At 38.6% G+C, this 17,818-nt stretch overlaps 1 protein-coding gene across 3 annotated transcripts in view; it reads right to left on the reverse strand.

Moving 5' to 3' along the window:
* Window positions 1-17,818, reverse strand: part of LOC149196818 (uncharacterized) — a 219,157-nt gene that overhangs the window by 195,199 nt on the left and 6,140 nt on the right. For all 3 annotated transcript variants that reach the window (XM_089405658.1, XM_089405659.1, XM_089405660.1), the window contains 2 exons: window positions 16,173-16,319; window positions 9,547-9,621 (listed from right to left, as the gene is read on the reverse strand). In XM_089405658.1, the coding sequence (XP_089261784.1) occupies window positions 9,547-9,621; window positions 16,173-16,319 (222 nt within the window). The remainder of the gene's footprint in view (window positions 1-9,546; window positions 9,622-16,172; window positions 16,320-17,818) is intronic.

Genomic DNA, 17,818 nt, shown 5'->3' on the forward strand with positions numbered 1-17,818 from the left:
TATGGACATGTTCCTTCGGTAAAGCATCTCAGGGTCTTTGGTTCCACCTGTTATGCCTTGATACCAAAGGTACATAGAAACAAACTTGGTGCTAGAAGTTGTAAGTGTATCTTTCTGGGGTATTCAAACACCTCCAAAGCATACCGTCTCTATGATGAAGTAAATAAAAAGTTTGTTGTATTTAGAGATGTAATTTTTCTTGAATCATCCAAAACTGACAATGTTGTTGAGCGGCAACTTGATCGCTTCGATAGATTCACAAAAGCAAAATCATTTCAAGAATTTGATAATCAGATTCCACACCTTGAAAGGGGGATTCCTATACTAGATCAACATGTGGAGTCTTCTTTTGAAGAACACTCCCCCGCATGAAACTCCAACAACGGATGATGCTTTAAGTGACGTGATTGATAGAATTGGGAGACTCAATCTTGATTCAGTACCAACTCAATCAACGAAACAGCCTAGACCATCTGAGAAAGGTCCCCCAAAGTGGCTGACAAAGACACTTGAAAGTGTTCATCCTGATGAGGTTGGAAAGACAGGAACTAGAAATTCAAACCGGCAAAATGGAGGTGATGTGGATGACTCTAATTCACCTGTTGATATGGATGTTTCTTATGATTGTGAATTGAACTTGTCTACAGATTTTGAACCAACTTCCTTCAAAGAAGTTGCTTCTCATGATGAATGGAAAGAAGCAATGCAAAAGGAGTATGATGCCCTCATAAAGAACGGCACTTGGAAGCTGGTTGATCCTCCATTAGGAACCAAACCAATTGGCTGCAAGTGGGTCTACAAGAACAAGTATAAAGCTGATGGCTCACTTGACAAGCACAAAGCTAGGCTTGTGGCAAAAGGTTTTGCACAAAAGGAAGGGGTCGATTATGAGGAGACTTATGCCCCCATAGCAAAATGGGTTACCATTTGGACAATCTTTGCCCTAGCAGCTCAGAACAATTGGAAAGTCCATCAAATGGATCTAAAAACTGCTTTCTTAAATGGAGATCTAAAAGAGAATGTTTTTATGTCCCAGCCTGAAGGATTTGCTGTGAAAGGACATGAACATAAAGTATGCAAACTGGTGAAGTCCTTGTATGGCCTCAAACAAGCACCGTGAGCCTAATATGAAAAACTAACTGAGCATCTTCTGAAACTCAATTTCAAACATTATGATCTTGATGATGCAACTTTATCTGTCAAGAAAGTTGGCAAAACAGTTGTATATATTGTGGTATATGTAGATGATCTTTTGATGACAGGGAACAATGAAAGCTACATTGCATCCATCAAGAAGGAATTGGGGAAAAGTTTTGAAATGACTGATTTGGGCTATGTTGATTACTATCTTGGCATTGAAGTAACCCAACATCCGAAGTCCATATTTCTTTTTCAAAAGAAATACATTGGTTATCTGTTGAACAGGTTTGACATGACAGAATGCAATCCTCTTACTACTCCAATGGAACAAAACTTAAAGCTCACATCTATTGAAGGAAAAGAAGTTGAGGATGCAACAAAGTATAGGCAGCTTGTAGGAACTCTCAACTACCTAACTACTACCAGACTAGACATTTCGTTTGTTGTTGGAATCCTCTCCAGGTTTATGCAAAAGCCTTGTGAGGGACATTGGTCTGCTGCAAAAAGAGTTCTAAGGTACTTGAAGGGAACTCAAGACTTTGGAATCAAGTATACACAGGTGGACGACTTCAACTTGATTGGATACTCTGATTCAGACTTCGATGAAGACAAAGAAACTGGGGTATCTACTTCAGGATAGGCTATGAGTCTTGGATCAAGCGCTGTCTCCTGGGGATCACGCAAACAATCAGTTCTAGCAGATTCCACAATATAAGCAAAATACGTGGCAGCAGCTGAAGCAACAAAAGCAATTGTGTGGCTCAGGAAAATTCTTGAAGATTTGCAGGTAACACAAGTACAATCAATCCACTCATGATTGACAATACCTCTGCAATAAAGTTGGCCAAGAACCCAAAGTTCCATGATCGAATAAAGCACATCAATACTAAATATCATCTGATTCGACATCATGTTGAGGCCAAAACAATCCATCTCCATCATTGTTCCACAAATGAGCAAATTGCAGACATCTTCACCAAAGCGCTTGGAAGAGAAAAGCTTGAACGATTCAGAATGATGCTTGGACTCACCAACATCCCTTCAGATTAAGGGGGGGAATGTTGACACCTAATCCTTGTGATTGGGTGAAGATATGTAAATAAATAAATAAGTAATATGATCAGTCATCAGGAGATGAACTAAACAGTCTCTCCCTCATGTATATAATGAAGACCTACCTGATGGAATAATACGTACAAATCATTTTTGCCTTGAGGAGTTACTGCTTGGCCTGACACATATCCACAATTCTTATTGATGCAATAGAAAGTGTTGGGCCACATAATATTGTCCAAGTCATTACAGACAATGCACAAGTTTGTAGCGCTGCAGGTTTAATTGTGGAGGGTCAATATGATCACATCTTTTGGATTCCATGTGCAGTACATTCATTGAACCTTATGCTTGCCAAGATTGGTGAGATTGAATGGATTAATAAAATATATGTAGCAGCAAAAGAAATCCAAATGTTCATAACCAATCATTCAATGTTCCGGGCCATATATTGAGCTTTTGCAAAGTTGGTGTTAAAATTTGGGTACCAGAGGACAAGTGGTTCCCTAAGGCTTTGATCTTTGGCCTACGGAAAAGTGTCCAAATTTATTTTTTACTTTTCTCCTAAAGTGATTTTATAAGTGGTAAAGTCAATTTAATTTAAAAGTGACTTTATAAGGGGTAAAGTTACATTCTAATTTAAAAGTGACTTTATAAGTGGTAAAGTTACATCCTAATTTAAAGGAGACTTTATTAAAGTCAATGAAGAATTAAAAAGTGAAAAAGTGACTATGGAAATAAAAGGCTAAGTGGGTCTTTATTTAAGTGGGTGAGTTAAAAAATAGAAAGTGAGAATTAAATGCACATTTATTCTAATCCCTAGATCTAAATGAATCTCAGCCATTAGATCTTAAGGTAACCCAAAAGGTCATTTAGAGAATAAAAGGAGAAGAGAAGAAGAAAATATCAATTCATTCTTTCATGAGCATTTGAGAGAAAGAGAAGAGAGAGCAACGAGAAAATATCTGTGCAGTGAAGAAATGAAGGAGAGCAGCAAGAAGACATTTCAGTAAATCTGGGCAGCAGGGCACGCATCCCAGGGCAAAATCGTATTGCAGTAGAAAGGCACAGATATAGAGGAAGGACAGCACAGAAATCAAGGAAGAGGGGCAGCAGCAAGGGCAAGAATTTCAAAAGCATATTTGGGCACAAATTTCAAGGCAATCGTGTTGTTGAAATCCGTACAATCCATACAGCAAGTTCTGGGCATATTTTTCGAGGCAATCCGTACAGCAAGTTCTGGGCATATTTTTCGAGGCAGGCCGCACAACATTTAATGTTGTTTTATTGCTGGAAAATTTTCTATTTTAGCTATTTGCTGATTGGCACGATTTTCGAGGCGGAGTTCAAGCACGATTTTCGAGATAAGTTGTAATTTGTGGTTGCTAGAATTTTTACTGTGTATTTCAGTTTCTCTGTAAAAGCATTTTCAAAAATAAAGAAGAGCACTCAAATTGGTTTTCCCTAAGAGTTGTAGGGGGTTTTTCTAGGGTCACATTGACCAAAAATCACTGTGTTATTTTCTGTGTGTGGCTGTCATAATTTTGTTGTGTTTTATTTCTGCAATTTTAGCAGTTGTGAAATCTCTAAATTTGTGTTGTGGATGGCAATGTTGCACGGGAAAACCTTCCCGATTGGGAGAGGTTGTGGGATGATTGCATTCAGAATGAGATCAAAAAGAACCATCTTGGGGCAGCCAAACGTGTGGAGGAGGATGACAATGTGGCATTATTAGCAAGAGGTAATAAGCGCAAAGCAAAGAAGCAAGCCTCCAACAATGGAGGCAAAGGGAAAGGTAAAGGCAAGCAGCAGAACAAGGAAAAGGACTATTCCAAAGTCAAATGTTGGAATTGTCAAAAGTTGGAACACTGTGTTATTGGGTGTCCGGAGAAGAAGAATAAGAAAGGGAAAGACAAACCCATGGCAGCTTCTGCAGAGATAGAGAGCTTCCCAGAGAGCTTTGATCGGGAGTTTGGGTTCATAGCTTGTGAGGCCATTAGTGCAGGATCACCTACCATACAGGTTCAGAGGGAGTGTGCATTCCCCCCTACTAGCAGAGTACTTCTCAGAGCTTTCAGAGGGTGACATTGATATGGAGGTAGTACTTGGTGATGACAGCATTGTTAGAGCAATCGATGTGGGGACATTAACATTTGATAGGGGACCCAAACCTCCCTTGAAAGTGTCAGATGTTTTATATGTGCCTGGAATGAAAAGACCCTGATATCCGTCTCAGCACTTGAGGATAGAGGGTATGATGTGTTGTTCAGCAGAGGGCAAGTGCTTATATATCCTAGGGGAACTTCAGCTTCTTCAGCTATTGGTGTGCGCCATGCCAAGGTGTACAAGTTCTCAGTCCAGACCCTGATGGCATTGAGTAGCAGCACCCGAGACAGGACCGACAGCAGTTCTAAAAGTTCAAAGTTGTGTGAGATTTAGCACCGCAGGATGGGGGCACATGTATCATGGGGCCTTGAGTACATTGCGGGAGATCACCACTACTGTGCCAGATTTCAGTTTTGATCACCTTGATGTATGCAAAGGATGCACTATGGGGAAGTTTGCCAGATCCCCTTTTCCCAACAGTGACAACAGAGTAACCGGGATCCTTGACTTGATTCATACCAATGTGAGTGGTCGGATGTCTCATGTATCCTTGAGCGGCTATGAGTACTATGTTTTATTCATTGATAAGCACTCCAAGAAGACCTAGCTTTATTTCTTGAAGACTAAGAGTGAGGTATTCAAGTGGTTTCAGGATTTCAAAGCTCTTGTGGAGACCCAAATAGGTAGGAAGATCAAGGTCCTCAAGTCGGACAATGGAGGGGAGTATACCCTTGATGCCTTTGTTGATTTTTGTGTTGAGGCAGGCATTAGAAGGGAGGTCACAGTTCCTTACAACCCCCAGCAAAATGGGGTTGGAGAGAGGAAGAACAGATCCATTGTAGGGGCTGCCAAAACAATGCTTCATGATCAGGGGTTACCTTTGTTTTTGTGGGTAGAGGCCTGCAACACTGTTGTGTACTTGCAGAACAGGAGTCCACATTGTGCCTTGGGGAATGTGACTCCAGAGGAGGTTTTTTCTGGGAAGAAGCCTGATGTTGGGCACTTTCGTATCTTTGGGTGCCTTAAATATTCCTATGTCCCCAAAGAGAACAGGACCAAGCTAGAGCCCACTGCAGACAAGGGCATCTTTGTGGGTTATAGCGAGACCTCGAAAGCTTATTGGATTTATATTCCTGCGCAGAGGAAAGTGGTTGTCAGGCAAGATGTGAAGTTCGAGGAGGAGAGAGCTTTCAGGAGGTCACGGGAGTTAGAGTATCCAGAGTCACCAAACCCTCAGGAGTAGATGAGTCAATCACAGGGATCCAGTGGTCAGGGATCAGGAGGTACATCGATTACAGTGTCAAGTCCATTAGTGAGCAGTGGCTCTCAAAGTCAGGTGGGTGGTTCTCAAGGCAGTCCGCAGAACAGTTCACAGCATAGTCCACTAATGGACAATTCGCACAGTAATTCAGCTTCTACAGGCACAGATTCAAGCATGAGGTCAATTGGCAGGCCTTCAGGAGTTCAAGCTTCTGATGATGATGAGGATTCTTTCACCCCATTGGGAGAAGTATGCTCAGGGAAGAGGAAGCCCAAGTGGCTTCAAGATACCTTGGGCAAGACCACATCAATTGCTGGGACAAATTGACAGGTTAGAGAGAGTAAACCACCTGAGCGGTTCTATAGTTACATGGCATTGGTAACAAGCATTGTTGCTCCAAGACTTCTAGTTATGAGGAGGCAACGAGCGAGCAGGTCTGGAGAGAGGCCATGATGGAGGAGTATTCTTCTATTATGAAGAACAATGTTTGGGAAGTAGTGTCGAGGCTTGAAGGTAAATCAGTGGTTACTTCCAGATGGCTCTACAAGATAAAGCATGCTACAAATGGTAGCATCGAGAAGTTCAAGGCTCAATTTGTGGCGAGAGGGTTCTCACAGATAGAAGGAGTTGACTATGAGGAGACCTTCGCTCCCATAGCTCGGTATACATCTATTCACTCCATTGTGTCGATTGCAGCAGAGATGGGTTGGAAGATCCACCAGATGGATGTGAAGACCGCATTTCTCAATGGCTTCATTCAGGAGGAAGTTTATACTGAGCAACCGCAGGGCTTTGAGGTGCATGGGAAGGAGTCCCATGTATGCAGATTGAAAAAGGCACTCTATGGCTTGAAGCAAGCTCCTAAAGCTTGGTACTCTAGGATTGATACATACTTGCAGCAGTTGGGTTTCACAAAGAGTGAGGCTGATCCGAACCTATACTTCATTGTGGTGGGTGAGGAGCCTCTCATTCTGGTGTTGTATGTTGATGACTTGATCATCACTGGTGCAGAGAGACTCATTGAGGGTTGCAAGAGAGATCTTGCTTCAGAGTTTGAGATGAAGGATATCGGATTGATGCATTATTTTCTGGGATTGGAGGTGTGGCAGGAGGACGGGCATTTCTTCTTGGGACAAGGGAAGTACATTGTGGATATTCTTAGCAAATTTCACATGGAGGACTGCAAACCCATGTCTACACCTATGATCACTAACTAGAAGAAGCTTCACGCTTCTGATTCCGAGTTGGTGGATCCTACTCTATATAGACAGTTGATTGGTTGTTTGATGTATTTGGTCAACACTCGACCAGATATATGTTTTGTAGATAACACTTTGAGTGAGTTCATGTGTGAGCCAGGAGAGTGCATTGGGTCGCTGCAAAACACATTCTTCATTACTTGCAGGGGACTGTGGATTTTGGCCTGGATTATAGACAGGGTGATGGAGAGAGACTGGCAAGGTACACGGATTCAGATTGGGCAGGTTGTGCTTCAAATAGGAAGAGTGCTTTCGAGTGTTGTTTTGGGTTGGGTTCGGCAGTTGTGTCATGGATCAGCGGGAAACAACAGTCAGTTGCATTGAGCTCAGTTGAGGCAGAGTATATGGCTACTAGTTTGGCTAGTTGTGAGGCCATATGGCTTTGCAAGATGTTGTTTGGTCTATTTGGTCAAGCATTGAGACCTTCAGTAATTTACTGTGATAATCAGAGTTGCATAAAACTCACGGAGAATCCAGTTTTTCATGATAGGTCAAAGCATATTGAGATCAAGTTTCACTTCATTAGAGACTATGTCCAAAAGGGGGCAGTCAAGCTTGAGTACATTTCCACAAATGAGCAGGTAGCAAACATTTTCACCAAAGCCTTACCGCGGGGCAAGCATGTCTACTTCAAAAACAAGATGGGAGTGGTGAGGAACACTTTCCTCGGTAAGAGGGAGTGTTAAAATTTGGGTACCAGAGGACAAGTGGTTCCCTAAGGCTTTGATCTTGGATTTTGAATAATCTCACTGATCTTGATCCGTATCCAAATCCAAATCCGAATCTGAACCTGGTAACTTAGCTAGAAGCTCATACCTGTCAGACAGCCCTCTCAGCCTTGAAAAACAGTTGACCTACTATTAATGCAGCCTCCTCCTCGACTTTATGTGTTGCTGATCTCCTCAAAAAATTGAGCCTATACTACCTTGGAATTCGAGCTGGGATAATTGCAGGGTCTCCTTGATCTGCGCACCACTCCCAGCGTAGGAAATCAGCTTACTGTAGGGTCTCTTCTCCTGCTGCAAAATGGTCTCTTCTTTCAGCAAACTCTCCTCCTCTTCTCCTCTCTTCTCCAACAAATGCTCATTAAGAATGAGAGCTCTCTATGCCATTTTCCCTTTTTAGTCTCATTATGTTGAGAGAAGCCCTAACCCTATGATCAAAGACTCAGATTAAATCTCAGCTCTCCTTGATCAAGGGTGGAGATCTAACCTCCCATTGACCCCCTTTTTATGTCTCCCCCCTCATTAATGAACTCCCTAGTCATTTTAATGTTGTTTTTGTACCTTGTACCTTTTTCTCATAAAGTCAACTTAAAAACATAAAGTGACTTTAATAATATAAAGTACATAGTACTAAAGTACCTCATAAAGTGACTTTAAGTCACATGACTTTAATAACTCATAAAGTCACTTACTAAATGTTGTTTTTGTACCTTGTACCTTTTTCTCATAAAGTCAGCTTAAAAACATAAAGTGACTTAATAATATAAAGACATAGTACTAAAGTACCTCATAAAGTGACTTTAAGTCACATGACTTTAATAACTCATAAAGTCACTTACTAAAAGGTGTTCTCATATGTTTTCCTCTGCCAAAAGACAAAAGCACTAGGAAACACATCCTTGGTACCTTTTTTCTCAACAGAGACTTCATCTTCTATTTATTCTTTGACTACTAAGTCCAATTCAGTCACAAAGACTACATGTACACCTGTTCAGTCAGAACCAGATTCTTCGCCATCCACATCTCAGCCATATTGGCACCCTATCGATTGTCATCTGAAGCATAGTTGATGCTTTTCTGAATTGCCATGCCTAAGAGAATGTCAAGAACAAAGGTTCATACACAAGAGGAGGATCTTTTCCTCATATTATTTTGCAACAACCAAAGGGAATAGCAATAACATATGAAGCTAGGAACAAGTATATCAATTTCCACATTGGATGGCATCCAATATGAAGCACCATTGTAGGAAAGTTATTTGGCACATATGAGCATAGTTGCCTACATAATGGACCACTTAAATTTAACACCAAACATAGTCCAAATGAAAATTTAAATAATTCAACAGACAAAAAGCACATGTGATTTGTAATAGCATAAGTTGTGAATTTTTCTGAGATAAACCACACATAAATATGATAACATTATCATGAAAGAACAAACTGTTTTATAGTACCTAATTACTCCCAACATACCAATTGTGCCAAAAGGGTATTAGTTTAGAAGCAACTGTCTTAAGGTGAATATACTCGAGTAGGTAACCCTCTAAAACACAATCAAGATAATTTTGCAATACTCCCCAACTATAAGTCTAGTTAATCTCTTCTAACATTGTTCAGGACCGAAATAATAGTATAAAAATTGCCCTTGAATTCTCAAACATCATAAGCAAAGAGGTAGGGGCAAAAAATCCCTGCCTAGATTGTAACTAGAGGCCACAATTGATGCATTAGAATTCATATGTCCAAGAATAATTGAAAACAGCAATATCTTCAACCTATAAATACACTTCTAAACATAGTGGAATTGGATGGGACTAACCCTTCCATCTCCTTGCTGCGACAACTTATTTAACTTCTATAAAACATATCTTGTTTATTCATTAACGCAAGTGTCAACTTATAATATTACACTATGTATAAGCAAGTACCATACAATCAAATTGCAGGCAAATAGATTCTAGTTTAACATAATACTTCCCCAACATGGTACTCAAACATACCAGCCAGAGGCTTGATATCTGAGTTCTTTATACAATTGCACCATCCAATGTTCAATGCTTCTAATTTTGTAAGCCCTGTGAAAAACATAATAAGCAATATTAGATCTTTGAAGGCAACTGGACACACATGCCAACCTATCAAAAGTTTGAATGGAATAATACATAAAAATACAGTAATAGTTAAAACAATCAAAGCATGTAATATCAAATGGTATCATAGAAGTTTTTTTAACCTTAAGGCACTTGTGACAATAATAGAACTAGAATTGATATCAAACATTAAGGATGGGAACAATTGATTTATATCAAACAAATCTGTAGCATCAAATGAATGGTATAACGACATCAAAATGCATTGTTTAACATTCAACAACAATTTTTAGATCCTCTGGCTATGGAAGTGGGTCTAAGTCCATCAAAGATAGATCTTTATTGTCAAATGCTGCTGGTTGAGTCTTCACAGAATCACAACCCACTCTGAGGAGGTATCAATATCATCCAAAACTATGCTGCATCATTCAAGGTCTTGTCCAACAATTGGTTGCACCTCAATCTAAGGTTGTACTAAACTAAAATGTGTGAGTGAAATGGAGAGTGGGAACCTCTTTAAATAACATGCCAACCTCTTTAAATAATATTAGATCTTTGAGGGCAACTGGACACACATGCCAACCTATCAAAAGTTTGAATGGAATAATACATAAAAATACAGTAATAGTTAAAACAATCAAAGCATGTAATATCAAATGGTATCATAGAAGTTTTTTTAACCTTAAGGCACTTGTGACAATAATAGAACTAGAATTGATATCAAACATTAAGGAAGGGAACAATTGATTTATATCAAACAAATCTGTAGCATCAAACGAATGGTATAACAACATCAAAATGCATTGCTTAACATTCAACAACAATTTTTAGATCCTCTGGCTACGGAAGTGGGTCCAAGTCCATCAAAGATAGATCTTTATTGTCAAATGCTGCTGGTTGAGTCTTCACAACCCACAATGACGAGGGATCCATATCATCCAAAACTATGCTGCATCATTCAAGGTCTTGTCCAACAATTTGTTGCACCTCAATCTAAGGTTGTACTAAACTAAAATGTGTGAGTGAAATGGAGAGTGGGAACCTCTTTAAATAACATTAGGGGGTGCCTAGGGTTAGATCGTGTGTTTCGTCTTTTTATTTTTATTATTTTTTTACTTTGAGTTTTACGTGATCTCCCACCGCCAGCTGTGTACAGTTCTATACAAAACCAATTGATTTGGCATTTATGGCCAATTCAATACAAAACTGGCCATTTCAAATTTGAATCCTTCAACCAGACAGTTTCAGCCCTAGAACAAATCTGTGGTTTTCCAGTTCCCAAAACTGGTCCAATTCTCATAACATTGGGCACTTAAGGAAGCGGTTCCTTGGATGGTGGCACAAGTTCAGGGGTGGGTGGCATCAGGCATGGTGGTTGGAAATCAAAATGTCAGTATATATACATATTTATAGTTTATTCTATTATGGTCTGATAACAAAAGGTAATAAATATCGGGACTTATTAATATTTGATCCACCATGACTATGTGGCCCAAGTGGGGGCCATGGTGGGTCAAGTGCAAGTGTAGGTGGTTCAAACTTCATCCTTTGCTAGTGTTATTGTTTCCCAACCTTTTTGGTCAGGTGGTTCACCCATTGGTTCCTAGTAGTTCCTTGGTGACAATGCAAGGGTATGCCCCGAGGTTGTCGTCCTAACAGTTTGGGTATTGTTGTACATCAAGGGCCCAGTAGTATGGAGATTGAACAATGTTAGCAACTTAACTCACAAGCATAAAATATTTTCCTCTCCAACTCATATGAACAAACCAGCTAGTGCTTTGAGTCCATCGCACCAAACGAAATCCTATAAGGATGTGATGATTCAGTCATCAGATAGTCAGATGCCTAAAGGTTTTGAGATGGTCAGCCGCTATAGTAATTTAGGAATTCATCTTCTTTTGGAATGAAGCTCTCCCTACTATCTTGGAATGTACAAGGGATGACGATTCCCAGTCACAAACAATTTTTCAGGAATGTGTTGCAACAGTTCCAGTCATATGTGGTCTTTCCTACAAGAGGCGAAGTCAACCAGATTTGAACTATGGAATCAGATGAACTACTATTGGAATGGTCCTTTCAGGCTTCAATCATTGTTAAGGGAATCAAGGATTAGTAATCACCCTTTCTTCTTCCTTGCAGAGTTCTGTGATTGCTTCTGGGTCAGATCTTGAGAATAGATGTGCATTGGTCACTGCTAATCCAAGATGAGATCCTCGGTTTTTGTGCAATTTATGCCCCCAATCTCAATGTTTAAAGGGATTGTATGGCCTCCTCTCTTCAGGCTACAAATTGGATTATCGGCAAGGAAATTAATATGCTGGAGTGGGACAAGGATCGGAATTGTGTTTGAGGATCAGTTATCAATAGTTTGGAGAAATATACTTGGTATCAGTGGTCAGAGAAATAGGCCTAGTGCCAGTGCAAGGCAGTTTTACAGAATTTTTATTCTAATCGGCTAAGTTACCGGGATTCGGATACGGATTCGGATCCGGATCCGGATTCGGATACGGATCCGCTAGTTTTGTGAAAAGCCAGGATCCGGATACGGCAAGTACAAACAATATAAAATATTTTATAATTTGTAAAAAATAAATTTATATAAAAATAAAATAAAAACATATATTAATTTTTAAATATATAATTTTTATACAGAGTACCTATAAAAATAAATATTAGATATATTAGATAAATAGTATCAGAATTAATATATTATTTATAAATATTAATTAAATTTGTATAAAATAAAAAAATTATAATTTCTGTTTAAAATTTTAAATATAAAACTTCTATATAATATTTTTAAAATAATTATTAATTTAATATATTAAAATTAATGTATCATAATATTGAAACATTAATTACTAGTTATTATATTTAAATTAAAATAAACTTACTTTATGAAACTTTTAAAATAAACCTATAATTTAATAGTTATTATATTTAAATTAATTGAAGTTACTTTATAGAACTTACTTCATCAAATTTCTAAAATAAACATATAATTTAATTAGAATATCCCAACATCCGTATCTTATAATCTTGAAATAAAGTTTATACAATGGTTAACCGCAGGTTTATAAATTTGAAATTAATGAACTCCCTTGTTAATTATTCCCACAGCTGATTTTTCCAATATAGCGTTATTCATCAGCTGACATTTTCTTTCTGGAATTCTGCGCTGAGATATAATTTGAAAATATGTGCTGACGTCAAACCATATTACACAGATTAATGAACTCCCCCACAGATTAATGAACTCCCGCACGGCTGATTTTTCCAATATCGAGTTATTCATCCACTGATATTTTCTTTCTAGATTCTGCGCTGAGATTTAATTTGGAAATATGTGCTGACGTCAAACCATATTATAGACAGACAAATATTGGGCGGGGCGGATCTTCGTGGATCCGGATCCGGATCCGTCTCTGATCCGGGGATCCGCGGATCCAGCCGCTGGGCCTGAAGGATCCGGTAACATAGCTAATCGGAGATAGAGAGGTCTCGACTATTAAGGTTGGTTCATCTCGACCTATACAAGCAGGGATAGAATAGAGTTCAAGCTCATCTTGACAAATTCTATGGACCTTGAGAGGAGATGACCTTCTCTAGCAAACTTTGCCTAGTGGGTGTGGTAATGGATGTAACCATGTAGCGGAAACTCAATTTGACTTGAAGTTTTCACTTGGATACACCAAGAAATATAAATAATGAATGGTGACTTTTACATCTGTGTAACTCACGAATAAATCAACTAGAAGGGACTTTTGTGCCTTTTAAATGAAAAGGTGTGCCTTTTAGTATTTATTTATTATATTATTTCTTATCTTTTATCTATTTTTATTTTCACATTATTTGTATATTATAATATTATCTATTCCTCTATGTTTATAACAAGCCTTCCCCCTTAGAAGTGCTTTGTTCTAAAAGCAATCTCGGAGGATTCTATGTTTCCCTTGTGGATTTGATTTGAATACTTGTGAGAGTTGTCTATCGTGGAAGTGGGAACATTGTGAGTTTTTTTAACTCATCTCTTAACACTAAGTCCTCATGAGTCATGATTATAATTACAACATCAGCTCCAATTACCTTGATTCAAAGGTGGGTTTTCTTTGATCCTTCCCTTTCCATTGACTGTATTGCCCGTACCTTAAGATGTAGGCTTTGTGACCCATATAACTTGTAGCTCTACTCTTGCCAGGAATTCTATAAATTGTTCCTGGACATTTGGGGCATACGTGCCCACTTGCAGCGACCATTTACTAACACCGCATCCAACCTGTAGATTATAGTTCCAAATTTTGTATATATACAAAAAGTTAAAACTTTATGGCACCTTCCTAATACCTTGACATTTTGACCATCAGCAACTGTAATAATGAAATCCTACAAGGCATATGAAAAGGTTTAGTTGTTTGCAAGATTGATAGCCATAAAATTGTGTACTCCCAACATCTGCTAAGATTGTGATATTCTTATTCTTTATGCTTCCCTTGAATTTTAGGGTCCTTGGATCATTCATCCCATAATTGCTACAAGCGATATTGTAGGTTTTTGGTCCCTGATGTTCAAGCTATTACCTTTGTTCCTTAGATCAGATGGAATATATCTTACTACAGATGGTTTCACTTCTTCTTTATGACATAAAATTCATTATAGACCCCTGACTCTTCTTCCTCACAAGTCTCCCTAGTGCAGATGATTGTTGTTGGTGAAATCTTTGGTCAGTTTTCATTCTTGTCAAATTCTAATTTGTCTTTTTCAATGGAAACCTCTACCTACTCCTATCTATAATTTTGCAATGATACAAGTCATTGAATCTACATCTATGACCTTGAATCCAATTCTTACCACATCTATAACATGTTACAACTAATTACCTTCTTTCCCACTATTCAATGGTGTCACGTTTCTTATCATGATCCCATTAACTTCAGAATAGGGTGGATAATACTTTGATAACACAAAAAAGGAAAACCCGAGTAAACATGGTTAAAAATATCAGCAATATATAAAACGGGAATGAATATCATGTTTCCAGAATTCATCTTGGAAACCTTCCTCGTCACTTGCTTTGCTGGAGCTGAGGGTCCTGACCACTCTATTGACATCAGTACACAAGAAAAGACAGTGGGAGAGAGCAGATGTAAGTGGAGGGTTAGCCCAGAGCATCGTAACCTATGTAGCAGGAAACGCTGGGCAGGGGTCGTTTCCTCAAAGAAACGATACGGAAACGCTGGGCAGGGAGTCGTTTCCTCAAAGAAACGACACGGAAACGCTGAAACACGTGTGGTACGGCCTTGAAACATGTTTGAGGCTGTACTGGCACGTTTCTTGAGGCTGAAACGTGACCCACTACGGCCTGAAACACGTTCAAGGTCATATGGCCGCATTTCCGCCAAAAGAAGCATTTTTCTGTTTTTTTTTTCTTTTTTCATTTTTAAAATTTTATTGGGCTATTAAAATATTGTGTGCATGTTTCTAGATGTCTCACACAAGTTATAAAAATACTCTCGCCTCATTTTGGGCCCCTGGGGTAATGAACGACCTAGATTGACTACGAAATTACAATATTTTACAAGGCAATTTTTCATCTAATTTTCGCTTCAGGGGCGCTTCCCCTTGACCCCCCCCCCCCAACGGCACTAGTGGGGGGGTCAAGCCTCCCACACCCCCCCCCCCCCCCCCCCCCCCCCCCCCCCGTCAAGGACTTGGATCCAGATTCCAAACACGGCTGAAACAAAACAATTTAATCATAATGTAATAATATATCATGTACATTTTATGATTGCGCATATTATATATATATATATATATATATATCACATTTCCCCGTATCGTGCAACTTAGATCGTAACATGAAGCGATATTATGAAAACTGCTTATAGATCAATATCAGAGACAGGATTGGGTTTCTTGGAATGAAGAGTGTGCCAAAACACTTTAGGGGAATCACTGAGGGCCAAAATAGCCTACATCTCATGGTCCAAAAACTATGTTTCTTATGATGAGGGCAGCTTTTGTGCTCTTTCCTCATTGAGGATATGGAGGAAGGGTCAGGGATTGCATTCTCTGCCACAAGCATTTTGCTTTTGGGAACTCATTAGATATCTATATCTATGGCAAATATGGCATTTGCAGGCATCTATTTGTGAAACAAAGGGATCCATTCACTGAAAGTAATAGATTACCATAAAAGTTAAAACAGAGTCAATTGACTTGCATTTATATATAGCAACATAATAAACAATTTGAAGACCTTAACAGCAAGGCCCTAAATAATGAGAAGTGACAGGCACTGAGGCAGAAATCGATAACAAGTTAGATGATATTGTCAGGAAACGAGAAAGTGACTTTAAGGTTCAGAGATTCTCAAGTCTTTTGGATCAATAGCCCAACCAGTTCAGAAAAGTTGGAAATTAACAACACAAATGTACAAGCAAGACAAGATCAGATAAATGCATTTAAACCACCAAATCCAACCTTATCACTGTAAAACCCCATCCACAAGGCCACCTATTTCCCACAATTCAACTCACCTTTTAGATGCACCAATCCACCATGAATCCCTGAGCACATCTCCAGATCCAGACTTGTCAAGTTCACAAGACCAGCTAAGGCACGCAAGCCTGATGCAGTTATTGCATTGCTCTTTTTAAAACTAAGTGAAGTCAAGTTTGTAAGTCCTGAGAAGCAGAAGATAATATATTAGAGAAAAAAAGAGATATATATATATATATATTGGCACTTAACAATTAACGAAACAGCCTACTCAAACGAAAGAAGGTTTAAAATGAAACTACCAAATGTTGCCAGTGATTGCAATCTTCCTTGTGTAAAGATGAAAAATGTGCTCCCTGATATTGCCTGCTCTAGAATTCAAATAATGAGGCCTACAGGATTCTTAGTGAGGGAGGCATGAACCTTTGTCTGGGAATCATATGAAATCATAATGAATATTAACATATGACAAAGGAAAAGGTTTACAGTTACAGAATGTTTACATCACGTCAATATAATGGTACAAAGGAAGGCTTAGGCTCAATAATTAACAATTGATGTCCTGAAAATGGGGCTCTGACTGGGTGGCCTTAAAGATGACATGAAACATCAAAAAGCATATGTTCTAGAGACCTTAACTCCAAAGGAAACCTTGGCAAGATTGGAATTTAGGTTCTAAAAGGCATGCATTAAATTAATTTTTTAAACAATAGAGAACCATCAAAACATAGCAGTGATGTTAAAAAACAATAATCTTGTACTCTGAATAATCAGAGTAAAAGATGTTCCAGCAACACATGGACAATCTTTTAATATTGTCTCTAATACAATTGAGTCAACCAGTCAAATATGCTAAATAGAGGGTCGGTTTAGAGGGCAATGCAAATTCACCATTACAATATAGGTGCTTCAGAAAATGCTTTCCAATTTGGCCACTGCAAGTTAAATACAGGGGCAAATGTTGCCAGTGATTGCAATCTTCCTTGTGTAACGATGAAAAATGTGCTCCCTCATATTGCCTGCTCTAGAATTCAAATAATGAGGCCTACAGGATTCTTAGTTAGGGAGGCATGAACCTTTGTCTGGGAGTCATATGAAATCATAATGAATATTAACATATTACAAAGGAAACGGTTTAAAGTTACAGAACGTTTACATCACGTCAATACAATGGTACAAAGGAAGACTTAGGCTCAATAATTAACGATTGATGTCCTGAAAATGAGGCTCTGACTGGGTGGCCTTAAAGATGACATGAAACATCAAAAAGCATATGTTCTAGAGACCTTAACTCCAAAGGAAACCTTGGCAAGATTGGAATCTAGGTTCTAAAAGGCATGCATTAAATTAATTTTTTAAACAATAGAGAACCATCAAAACATAGCAGTGATGTTAATAAACAATGAGCTTGTACTCTGAATAATCAGAGTAAAAGATGTTCCAGCAACACATATGGACAATCTTTTAATATTGTCTCTAATACAATTGAGTCAACCAGTCAAATATGCTAAATAGAGAATCGGTTTAGAGGGCAATGCAACTTCACCATTACAATATAGGTGCTTCAGAAAATGCTTTCCAATTTGGCCACTGCAAGTTAAATACCCCTGTCTACCATAAGCAGAAACATTCAAATTTACAAGACACCAGTTAACTGTTAAATTTTATTAAAAAATGAAACAAA

The sequence above is a fragment of the Pinus tabuliformis genome, chromosome 2_2 (assembly GCF_031772625.1).
Source record: "Pinus tabuliformis cultivar Carrire ecotype Pingquan chromosome 2_2, CPIR1, whole genome shotgun sequence".
NCBI classification, from domain to species: domain Eukaryota; kingdom Viridiplantae; phylum Streptophyta; class Pinopsida; order Pinales; family Pinaceae; genus Pinus; species Pinus tabuliformis.